This window comes from Protomyctophum bolini (genome assembly GCF_963924005.1).
Source record: "Protomyctophum bolini genome assembly, chromosome: 8".
Classification (NCBI taxonomy): domain Eukaryota; kingdom Metazoa; phylum Chordata; class Actinopteri; order Myctophiformes; family Myctophidae; genus Protomyctophum; species Protomyctophum bolini.
In genome coordinates, this window is record NC_137869.1 from 37542856 (window position 1) to 37555898 (window position 13043).

Below are 13043 nucleotides of genomic sequence, written 5' to 3' on the forward strand. Positions count from 1 at the left end.
ACTCACAGTTAACAGTTTTTTAGTATTTAATGAGTTGTACTTGAAATGTACTGTAATTTTGCAAACTGATAATAAATCAATCAATCAATCAATCAAAAGGCTATACTTAAAAAAAATGTGTGGGCGACCGACCGCCTGGCTGTCTCCCAGTGCGCAATGGATTAATGATATGCCCAGGCATTGCACCACATATTTCTTTATTCATGTAGCACGTGCCTTTACATTTCGTGTCCCAACAATGTGTTAATTGCCTGCTTGGGGGGAGGCTCTCTCTCTCTCTCTCTCTCTCTCTCTCTCTCTCTCTCTCTCTCTCTCTCTCGGCTGTGCTAGTCTACTTGTTGGACAGGTTTGGCGGAGGAGCGGAGCTGCACTGGAGGGGCGGGTATCTATCCTGAGGAGTCGGACGGAGAGCTTTATAAAGCAGCACGGGTGAACACATCGAGAGATGCAATCCTCCTCTCCTCTCCTCTCTGACTACTTCTCGCAGCAGCGAACACTGCCTTTTTATACCGGAGCTAAATTTAGGGGAGCCCAGACCATAGTACTGGTGCGTAGCGCAGCGCGTCGTCCCAACACAACACACACGCGCTTCCTTTTGCCTCGCATTGGTTCAGCTATTTTTTTTTTATGCAGCTGCGATATATTTATAAGATAGCGAACGGCTCCTAACCAGGCATAGCTGCACATGACTCTGAGGCAGGAGAACTTCTCCAGACGACAGAAGAAGCTGCTGTTTCTTCAATAGCTTCTGCCGCTGCGTTTGGACCCAACTGTTGACTTTTTTATATTATTGGAATATCTATACTTCTCACAACAACGCATGGAAATGGCTTTGAGTGGAACCATTTTACCGTCGATATCCACATTCTCGAACCACAAGGAAAAATGCTGGGAAGACGTAAGTAGCCGCATACTATATATTTATGTTGCATAACGCAATTTGAATATTATGTTAAAACTTCTGTACATTCATAAAACGTTAAATAGCCTACTTTTTTGTGCTGCACATATTTTTGCCATATAGCCTAGGCTAGAATAAATTGTCAGCATTAATTGGTTGTAAGTAACTTGTGTGTTTGTAGTGTTCATATTGTGCCACTCAGTCTAAATCAAGGTAACTCAACTTGTTCTCTCGTGTCCTTCCAGAGGTGGAAGCACTCCGACAACATGGACAGCAGTGCGTCCGACTTGGACGCCACCGGCTGCCTGGCGGGGAGGAAAGACGACGAGGACCTCGATAAGTTCTTGGACCTGGAGTTTATTCTGGCCAACACGGCCGGCTCTGACAGCTCTCACGGCTCTCCCTCCTCCGGGGGAGACTCGTACCGGCTACAGGACATATATCACCAACAGCAGCACAGCGGGATGTTATTATACGGCTCCGTGGCGGACCTGAGCAGCCCTCCTCCTCCCTACAACACCACCAGCCTGATGGCCGAGCTGCTCCGCTCCGACGTGGTGGACACCGGCAGCTTCTGCCAGCAGCTTCCCGGCGGCGGGCCCTCCGTCCAGGGCAGGTTCCTGCTCAGCTCCTCGCCCTTCACCACCACCGCCGCCTCCTCCTCTCAGGACTTAGTATTCGCGGAGCATCAGATCAAAGTGGAGCCTTTGGACACGTACGGCCCCGCCGTGGGCATGGTGCCTTCTCAGAGCTGCACCACTAAGATCAAGCTGGAGGGCAGCGTGTCCTGCATGATGTCCTTCGACCAGCAGCAGCCGCGGCTGGCCAACTCCCCGCAGGCGGCGGCGGGCGGCGGCAGCATGACGCCGCCGCTCAGCCCCCACGACGAGCTGCTGAGCTCCGAGTGCCACCAGCCGCAGCAGATCATGTGTCACTCCACGACCTCCCTGGCGTTCCCCCCACAGCAGCAGAGCTTCCACCCGCACCACCACCACCACCAGCAGCAGCAGCGCCTCAACGGCACCGCGTACCCTCCTCCACACCACCCCGGGATGCAGCTCCCGTTCCACCACCACCACCACCATCACCAGCACCACCAGTTCGCGCCGGGCTACATCGGAGACGAGGCGGCGGCCATGAGCATGCAGCAGCAGACGGCCAGTGGCCAGCAGCAGCGGGGCGGAGTGCTCCTCACCCCGCCCTCCTCCCCGCTGGAGATGATGGACAGCTCGAAGCCCAAGAGAGGTCGCCGGTCCTGGCCGAGGAAACGCACCGCCTCGCACACCTGCACGTTCGCGGGATGCGGCAAGACGTACACCAAGTCCTCACATCTGAAGGCCCACCACAGGACTCACACTGGTAGGCATATTATTCATTATGTCCTTAAAGTTGTATTTTTGTATATGTTGACAATTGTTGTAATTTGGTATTCATACGCATTATGTTTTAATAAGAGCCTTTACCCAATATGTTTTAATGAGCCATATTATATGTTTATTGTCCAATGTGCCAAAATGGAGTAGCCTACACTGTAGTAGCCCAAATGACAGCTGGCAGTCAGTCAGCTGTCTTTGCCAAGTGGGTCTATAAGTCAAGATTACAGCCTTGACACTTGGCTTGTGAGGTTATCAGCATCACTTATCAGTAGTACTCATATTCCGCTTGTTGTTTGTTGCAGGTGAGAAGCCATACCACTGCAGCTGGGAGGGCTGCGGCTGGAAGTTCGCCCGCTCGGACGAGCTGACGCGCCACTTCCGCAAGCACACTGGACACCGGCCGTTTCAGTGTCACCTCTGTGAACGCGCCTTCTCTCGCTCTGACCACCTGGCGCTGCACATGAAACGACACATGTGAGGAAAATCACACAAGAAGAAAAAAAAAAACCAAAAAACTGAAGGACTTCTATGAACACTTGAGAACCAAACCAAGACCACCAGCAGAGTCATAAAAAAAATGTATTTTTTTGTTCCTGTTTTTTGGGGGGTTTATTTAAATGTTATATTTCTTGAATAAGAATGACAACAAAGGAACACGTGACAACAAAACAAAACATGCGAACCAGTCAAGTTTTGACAGAAACTTTTGAATTCTGTTTGGACAAGTTTTTATATGTAGCTGGTACTACTTTTGGAATAATGTTTGTAAGAACACCAAAGATGCATTCCACTCACAATGTCAGGCAGGACCTACACGCACACACCACTGAAGCAACTGGAAGTAGACAATGTTTTTGAACAATTGATACAAAAAAAAACTGATGTATTGTCACAATTAGTGCCTTATACCATATTATTATACATCTTACGAGTGCCATATTTTCCACTGGCTAAAGACAATCAAAGTTTATATTAATATGTGTTATATTGTAACTGTAAAACAGCACATGAAATAAGCTTTGAGACAATGTTTTGCTCTAAAACTGCCTTACGGTCTCCTCCTTCCCGAGGCTTGAATTGAATGTTCTGTCTGTGAGTGCATCCATCTGTCATCAAATAACATTTGAAGTCAGGGTCTTTTAAACTTAGGAAGTCTAACAGAGTGCATGCCATCTCATTGCGACGTGATTGTCAAAGGGCTAATACCTTGGTCTTTGGCGTTAAGACGAATGTGTTTTGTCTTTGAGTAAATGTACTGCCTTGTAAATAGTATCTTTTTATATAATGTAAATAGTTTATTTTAATGTACATATTAAACTAATTGAACTACATTATTACTGCCTACTGAATGTGATTTACAATGGATAGAAGGTTGTGTGTACATACGCGCTGGCACACGCACACACACACACACACACACACACACACACACACACACACACACACACACACACACACACCTAAACAAGACAAGACAAGCATCAAGCTACATCGTCATAGGCATCAAGCTACACAAACAGCCATTGACCATGCCTATTTATCCACTGGTTACTGAGACAAAAGCAGAGGCTCCTCTGTGGTGCAGGTGAGCCATCAATGAGGTTGTCCTCCTCCTCCACCAACATCCCATCCTGTCCGTCCTACTGCATCCAACACAGACCTCCTGGCCTCCTGCACAGTCTGGAAGTGAGGAGCAATGTTTTCCAGCTGTGACAGAGCCGCTGCCAGTAAGCGGTGGCAGATGCCTATAAATACAAACATTACATTGACATAATTACAGAGGCCAGATATAGATATAGGCCACGTCTGGGCATAGGGGCGCACCGCAGTGTGGGGGGGGGGGAGGAGGGGGGTGCGGGGAGAGAGAGAGAGAGAGAGAGAGAGGGAGAAAAGAGAAACCCAGTGTCAAATAAACCAAAGGGACCTGCCGGGATGAAGCAGAGTTCACCGGGGATGAGGAGAAAATCTGTTGAACTGAATGAAAGGTCACGCATCTTGAGAGAAAGCTCTTTCCAGGCAGAGGCCTCGTAAAAGAAAGGAGAAGAGGGGTGTACGTGAGTGTCGCCATTCTATACGTACAACTTCAAACGGGCTCTATGTGTATGTATGTTCTCCAGAGGATCACAATGTGACCTTTTTCTTTTCTAGGGAAAAGAGAGTCAACAGAGACAACTAGATGGTAAACAGCACGCATGATGAAACAGGGAGAGAGATGGAATCGCAAAAGATGAAGGTTGGAACTTGGGAATGAGGAAGAGAAAAAGGGGGAGAGAGAGAGAGAGATAGAGAGACATTGACAGAGAGAAATGCTGTGCATTTTTCTTTCCAAACGCAGTAGGTCTATTCCTGGTGTTAATTGTCCACCTGATAAGGACTCTTTGGTTGGTTTTACTCTGGTCAGTTGACTACTTTCAGAGGCTATAAAGATGTAATTGACCTCAGAATAAAAGCCTTGTTGCGATTGGAATGAGCTGAGTGCTGCCTGCCTAGTTATACATAGAGGGACCTTAGGGAGAGAGAGAGAGAGACAGAGAGACAGACAGACAGACAGAAGGACAGACAGACAGACAGACAGACACACAGACACACAGACAGACAGTGAATTGAAGGCACTCTCATCATGTCCTGTTGTGAAAGGTTGGAAGGTCAGATTTTCCTTGAGAAGAGAAGCACCTGCAACAGCATGCAGAGTGGAATAGAAGAGAATATGCCAGATGGGCACCTAAAATGAAGTCAGCAACCAATGTTCCAAATAATGAAGTGATCAGAGGACATGGGTATATATTTTTGGCCCCGTGTCATCTTCAGGGTGGCCTGTACTGTGGCAGCGCGGAGAAAAGAGGAACCACCACCTCTATCATTAGCACATCTGCTCAAGTGAAAAGTCAAACAATTTTCATTTCACCTTTTTCTGCTCTGTACAGTAGTTGTATTTTTGCGTCTGTACCTGTGCGTGGGAAGATTGAACCACGAGCAGACGGGTCAGATGGTGTAAACGTTGGTTGTGTGATTTAATGTGTCAAGTTGTCACATTTTATGACAACGTTTTATGTGGCCATCCGTGGTGCCTTCCAAATGGAGACGGTTTGGTTTCTGAGGATGAATGTCCTGTGCATATAGAGATGTCACATGTGTTCATTGTGAAATCAATTCACAACAATGGTTGCAAACAGCTTGACATTTTATACAACACAATCTCAGTCTCAATCTCGGTTTATTGCTGTTTGTATATCTTTATATCTGTGCATAAAAGCATTCATGAGAGGACAGCTTGGCTCCGTGCCATAGCACTCCATAAACTCCTCTGTTTTAGATAACATCAGTGAACATTTATTGAGCTGAGAAGCAAGGACTCCAGTTGAACTCGCTGTCGGCTATCCCATACAGCATACACACTTCCATTTGAGACAGAATCATAAAATGTTTTCATGTCAGGGACCCCCAAATTGAAGCTAATTAAATCAATGTATTCAGAGCAGCAACGTTTCGGTCGTGAGACCTTCCTCGGGCTCTGACTATAAACATTCTCTTGAACCAGCAAGTGCCAGTGCATAAGGTCTGTTGTCTTCTATACCTGTACGGCCATATCATCCCCTATACACACCTGCTTGAAAAGGAACCGGGTGTGCGGTCGTGCGGAAGTCTCCTCCTCACGCAAAACCAACTTTGACAATCTTTTAGCTATAGACACAGGCTATAGTATAGCTATAGTACATTTGGTTGATCAGCCGATCACACGGGAACTCTTCATATAGTACATATATACAACTATTCAGACTGCAGCTGGACATTAACAGGCAAAAATCTAAAGTTTGAGGGGGAAAAAATGGAGAGGGAGGCATATTGAAAGATGAAAACTGATCCATGAAAGCAGAATAACAACGTTTCTCCCCCGAGCTTTCCACTCAGTTGGGTGTAAAGGCTTTCAAAACAGAATTTAGACCCATATGACACTAAAGATTTCCAATGAAACCAATAGGCCTACTAAAGAAATTCTTTCATGTAAGTTATAGCTGCGAGAAGCTCTGATCAGAGTGTCCGAATCTTGGTATATCAAGTGCAAACTTTGTGGGACAGGTGACTTAAATGTGGAAGAAAATCATAATTGTTTTATATAAATGGAAAGGAGGTGGTACACAGACAAATCCCTGGTTCATTTTTACACTTCAAGAGTTACATTAACACAGATTCTGCTGTGCATGCACTGCTACTGTCAGTAGAGAAGCCATCATGCACTCAAACTAAATTAGGTATGCTTTAATTTACAAGTAAAGCATACCTAATACCTACTATAAAGACAACTGTATTAAATGCATGGAAATAATTCCTAATAAAAGGCAGATATCAGCCATGCCAGGGAAAAACCCTCTGGGATAGAGCCACTATAGAGCAGGCGAAATGTGGGAATTCCATGGGACGAGGATGCCATCTACTGGGAGAATATAATATTATCCACTGTTGATGACTGGGAAAGGCAACACCCCACAGTCAAGTCAAGTGTGTCCTAATTTATTATGATTGACAAATACCCAATCACCTGCCTCAATACTGGTAATCTGATTACCAGTATTGGTACCAGGATTGCGCACGCACACACACACACACACACACACACACACACACACACACAAAGCAAAGCAGCTAACATCCATCCATCTCCTATTTTCGACCTCCTGACTCCCTTTCTTATCTTTATCTCCACCCCATTTTCCATCCCTCCATATATACCTCCCTCTCACCAGCTGTTCACATCTGATGTCTGTTATTGCTCCTGAGGACAGTGGGGGAGGGGAGCTTCTATTATGAACTAAAACAGCATAATGTGAAATAGAAAGGCATGGTGTTTTCTTGAGGGGCACTAGCCTACTAGCCCCTCCAACGTCTGGCTTTCAGACATGCAGACGTCATGTCGCGGCCAAATCTAGGGACTTTTAATGTTCGTCATTCATGCGCACCCCAAAATCAGCCAAGTCTATGGACAAAAAAATAACAGGCTCCACTCAGACTTCATGTCTATATGGCCTTCTAATCTTTTTAAATGCACTGAAATGCAAGCTGCCGCTTGCTCCCGCACCAACCTGACCACTTAACATGTGGCCAGATGGGTGAGCTGAGAGAACACTTTCGACATTTTCAAGTGGGCCCTGATCCTGAAGAGGTTTTGAACTGCTGAACTAAAAAGTTGCCGGCTGAAAGAGCTGGCTGAAAAACAGCCAAAATGTCATGGCAGCTTGATTGTCTGTCTGTTCTAACTTTTTATTTCTATGTCCTTTAGGTTGGAGCTGCATTCTACCTGTGGAGAGGTGTGTCCTGGTGATTACCTGGCTGGTCCCCATCTGGCAATCACCTGGCTGGCTACTTATACCTGGCTGTGATGGCACGCAGTGCTCACTGCTCAGTGATAATTCCTCTTCGGCCAGTGCACACCTCTGTGCTTTTGTGTCAGTTGAATTCTAAGACTCAAGAACATTTTCCGCTCCTCTACTGGCCAGATCCTAATTGTTACTCTCATTTCTCAGTACCTGCCTGCCAGCCTGACCACCTCTCCATGCAGCTCCAACTGAAGACCTATTTATTATTTTCTGCCTTGGAACCTGGGACCTTTTGGACTTAAGTAATTTTTGCCTTGAACTTTGCCAACTTCTGTGTTTTGGAGTGAATAAATACTCTAGTTTTTGCATCTACCAAGTGTCCTTGTCTGATCTGTCTGCATCTGGGTTCCCTGTCTGCCTTGACACAAAAGACACGCACAAAGCCTACTAGGCTAGGTGCTACTACAGTGATACTACAAGACAAAGAGTCCGCACACCAGTTTCAGCTTCCAGTTTCTGCCTCCATGTCTTTTACTTCATCAGTAACGTTTCAAGCTTCTTCAGACCTTCAAACATTTTTGAGGGGCGCTATAGCCAATGCATGGCTATCCGAAATTGAGTCATATAGGCCAGCCAAGTCTATCGACTTTTAATGTTTGTTTAGAGCCCAATTATATAATTCCCCATTCCCCAGCCAAGTCTCCCAGCCAGGACTTTAATGTTTAGGGTCAACTATGATGTAGTTTTATGCCAGCCAAGTCTATATGGACTTAATGTTTGTTTATGTAAGACATAAACAAACATCTCGCTGATAAACATTAATTTAATTTTGTAATGAAACATGACGTAACAAAGGTCCTCTACTCATGTTTTCACATAACCGTTGACATTTGCACAGCACATTTGCACTTTAAGTATTTTGCACAGTTCACCTCCCAGTGTATGAATGAATGAACCATTGTAAAGCGCTTTGAGCACTTGGAAAAGCACTAGGAAAATGCAATTCATTATTAGTGCAATATGGAGAGTGCAAAATGTTTGTAGTGTGAGGGTTTTGTTGTAGAGTTTGATTGAAATGCTTAACAGACAGTACCTGGCTGGTGTGTTTCAGTAGATTGGGCTAGAGTCGCTACCAAGACCTAGGATGTAAGGGGGAGGGGGTGTGCTTTTGCTATTGATATGTTTTAGTATACTGTGGAAAGCTGGAAACGGATAAAGACTCACTATTGTAGTTTTCAAGAGTTTGGTATGACATGGGTTTATGCAGGGACAAATTAGCCATTGGGCCAGTGGGGCCGTGGCCGTGGCCCAGGGGCCCTTGGCTATCAGGGGCCCTTTGGGGCAGATTTGCAGCGGCGGCCAGATTCCCGGAAAAGCTTGCCCCCGCGGTGGTTGGAGCTTAATTTCAATCCACCAGCTGTCTAAAAAACCCGTAAAAAGAGACGCCGGCAGACAGCTTCAGGTGTGCCCAGCCTGAGAACGTGTCGCGTTGAACGCCAACATTTATGTGAGAGCCACATTTATGGATTTATTATGGGCATTTCTTCTATGTGGGTATTTCTGCTATGTGGAAAAGGCATCGCTAGATATAAATTAAAACAATACAGGGTAATGCTTCTTACGTTAAAAGAAATGCTAGGGACATCTATAGACGATCTAGTCACCCTTGTGTTGTGATCATTGTCAGTCATTATCAAGAAATAAACTCCTGACAGCTAGGATGGTCAATCATCCTGAAGGGGTTTTATTTGTCGATAATGACCGCCGGCCCGCTTATCATCCCACTTATTATAGTTGATTGGTTACAGTAAAATCCTCAGTGTTCATTAGGGGTGCAACGGTTCAGTTAGACCACGGTTCGGTTCGAACCTCGGTATGGGGGCCACGGTTTCGGTTCGGTTTCGGTACAGTAAAAAAAAATACCCCCTTGTGAAGTGATCCCCAGGAACGCGCCCTACTGTACCCTCTACTGTACTGTACTGTACTAGTGTCACTGTACTGGCACACACGAAATCATCATATATACAGTTAATAATGTGCGTGTGTGTTAGGTTGTGCACAGGTGGTGAAAAACAACCACGCTGTTTTCATGCTCATACCCAGCCAGCCAGCCAGGCAGTGGCTTGCACCACTCAAAAAAGTTTATTTATAGCATTTTCTTTTCTTCTCTTTTTTTAGCATATATTATTTTATTAGGCATTTCTGCCTTTTCATTATTTTAAAGGGGGGAAAAAACCTCATATTGCTATTTTAATGTGCCTCATCATTATTTTCAAGGGGAAATAAATGCACCTATGCGCTCACACGGGGCATTAAGCACATGCAGGAAAGAGGAGAGGAGAGTGTCTCCTGGGAGGGGAGTCATTCACAGTGAATGCGTCGTGTCTCAGAAAAATAGCCTACAAAAGTTTACAATAAGTCTACATGAGGATTTAAGGATATTATGCTTATATTATTAGAAGAAGGGCTTCTATCTACAGTCATGGATTGGACATGGGAGTATTTTGTTGGTACTTTTCTGACGGAATGATCGTCCTGCTGCGGGTTGTTTTTGCTCTCACTCTCCCTCTTAATTAGCACTCAAACAGCGAGTGCAGATGCAGAATCAGATCTGAACAAACTTACAACGACCGTGCTTAGAAGCCTGTTGGCGCGAGGTTACTCCGCTGTGTGTGTCTCTGTGTATGACGATCAATAATTATTCCAAGAACGACGTTTAAAGACGAGTGCTGGATTCTCCTCATCATGCCGTCTCTCTCTCTGTGTGTGTGTGTGTGTGTGTGTGTGTAGGGGGTGGGCCGACAGAGTGCTACACTTCTGTGACCGAAAGAGTGCTAGACTTCTTAGTAGGACGGTGTGTGACCGATAGAGTGCTAGACTTCTAAGTAGGCCAGTGTGTGACCGAGAAATACATTCTTCGCAGCTGTAATAAATTAATTAATGCAAACCGAAATAGCGCGGTTCATTAGAGCGCATTGAACCGTGTATGTGGAACCGAACGGTTCGGTTTTCGGTTGAAAACCGTTGCACCCCTAGTGTTCATGTATCCATATATCTGAGAGTGTAGCTCTCTTAACCACTTAAACCCCATGTTGACCCGAGGTCCCCTAGGGGTCAATAAAGGCCTCCTAGGGCCCCCCTCCTATACTAAATATATAGCTTGTAGATCAGCCTATAATGTTCACCCCACAATGGGGACATGTGGTTAAATTTACACTCAGGATTTTGCTGTGTGTGTGTGTGTGTGTGTGTGTGTGTGTGTGTGACTGCGTGTGTGTGACTGTGAACGTCTGTGCAGGATTGCACAGTGTCGAGTAGGCCTATACGTGACTTCATGTCAGTCTATTCTGAGTCCAGTGACCAAAGTCTTTCTGACTCAAGCCCTGGAATTGCTAACAGAGATGTTTTTCTATATGCAGCACTGGTCCTCCTCGGTGCTGTGTCTGTAAAACATAGCGGCCCCCAGGCAGGCATCAGATTCGCCCTGACAGAGGAGAAGGGGGACCCCAAAGAAGGGTCTTGCAGATGGGGGCTCATGCACGCAGCAGATTCCTTTTACTGATTAGTGTAATGGTTACAGAGTAGAGCAAATAGCCCTTGGGGAATGTGACGTGTGTGTATGTGTGTGTGTGTGTGTGTGTGTGTGTGTGTGTGTGTGTGTGTGTGTGTGTGTGTGTGTGTGTGTCTCCGCGGACCACGCATCAGTCTGAGCAGCCACCTGGCTATGCACAGGCGAAGCACGCCACAGTAATCAACCTAACATATTCTGCTGTAGCAATGTCATCATCGACATCCATCGACTGCCATAAGCGAGCAATGAATTGTGTGCGAGCGTGTGTGCGCATGCGTGCGGCCGTGCGTGCGATTAGCCCATTACATCCTCCGATGGGTAGTGGTGGAGTCAGACTGTTACCTGTACTGTGCGTTCATTTGCAGTAACAGTTGTTGTGGTGCAGTGTCAGATAATACATTCATACATATTCCATCCATTCCTTCCACAATTTTAATTGATTAGACCATTGCACCGTCAGACACACACAGTCAATGTCTCCTGGTAATTGTGTGTGTTAGCCTTCAGTTAGTAAAGTTGAAACACTTCAGCATTAAGCTATAGGAGAACAGAGATTTGAACATGTAGAGGTGTATTAACTGAAGGCTATTGTAAAGCAGTGGCTCACAGTATTAACTGAAGGCTATTGTAAAGCAGTGGCTCACAGCCTCAGCCTGATGACCTCAAAAGTCTCATATCTCCCCTGAGCCTAGGCAGTTGCTTTGGATTAGTGGTTATGATGTTGGCCTTCAGTGCAGGGGACTGGTGTTCAATTCCTGGGTGTTACAACTCTTGAACAGCACTCAAAACATCTGATGAACAAGATGCTATGTTCAACTCTCGATTCTTTTAACTGAAGGCTAACATACAAAAGATCGCTTCAACAGTACGAAGAGGCAGTTGTTACTGAGTGATGGTGTAGTAGGGGTTGATCAGCACAGAGAGTTCATGTTCAAATCCCACTCTTCCTGATGTTTAATGCTAGTTATTGAGCTTCATTTACTGCTATTCTAGAAGTGTCTCACAGCCTCAGCCCAACGACCAACGAAACTCTAATTGTCGTAGTGGTTAAGATGTTGGCTTTCCACGTGGGAGACCAGGGTTCGATTCCCGGCTGTTACACTATCATACAAAAGAAGACCTCAACAGTGCTAAGAAACATCTGATTAATATGATGCTGTGTTATTTAAACTTTACTAACTGAAGGCTAACGAACAAAAGATCACTTCAAAATTACCAGGAGACTTTGCCTGAGAGTGTCTGACTGATGGTGCAGTGGTCTAATCATCAGGTTTTCAGTACAGACATTCCATGTTCAAGGCCTGTTCCTCCTACAGCTCAATGCTGCAGTAATTTGAACTTTTCAAGGGTTGAATAAAAAATAAAAACTCAAAAGCACCAGGAGACATCTGCTGAATGCCCAAAGGTGCCTTGGCGTAATGGTGTGGAGCGCTTGACCCGTTGTCTCTGCTACAGACAGTTGGCTGGTTCAAGTCCCATGTCATGACATCAAGGTGCTGGTGCGCAGGGTCCGGCCCATTCCTCTCTGTTATGTCATATGACGAGCATTTAACTTTTAATATCACAATTATTGTAGCTAATCTTTAACTGAATCTGGAAGTATTCCTTTATTAAATGATTCTTCATAGTCTGGAATTGTAACTGATCAATTTTCTTTTGTGACTTTCGCCTTTATTTTATATGGAGGGACAGTCAGTGGTGTAAACTTTATTTATATAGCACATTTCATACATAAAATCAACTCTGTCACATTCTGTCTCTCCCTCAGTCTCCACACTGGCCTCCCATATCCCATTCCAGCACACCCAGTTCCATTTACACACCTGTCAACTACCTAATCAGCCCAGCAGTGAACACTTCTCCAATCAACCTGCTCACTATAA

The 13043-nt window shown here is 45.4% G+C and overlaps 1 protein-coding gene across 1 annotated transcript; it reads left to right on the forward strand.

The window, feature by feature from the left end:
- Positions 1-361: 361 nt before the first annotated feature.
- On the forward strand, positions 362-3611 carry LOC308320593 (Krueppel-like factor 4). The gene is made up of 3 exons (XM_080771132.1): positions 362-898; positions 1147-2260; positions 2580-3611. The coding sequence occupies exons 1-3, from the start codon at positions 821-823 to the stop codon at positions 2753-2755; spliced, it is 1368 nt and encodes a 455-aa protein (XP_080627258.1). The 5' UTR covers positions 362-820; the 3' UTR covers positions 2756-3611.
- The last annotated feature ends 9432 nt before the right edge of the window (positions 3612-13043 follow it).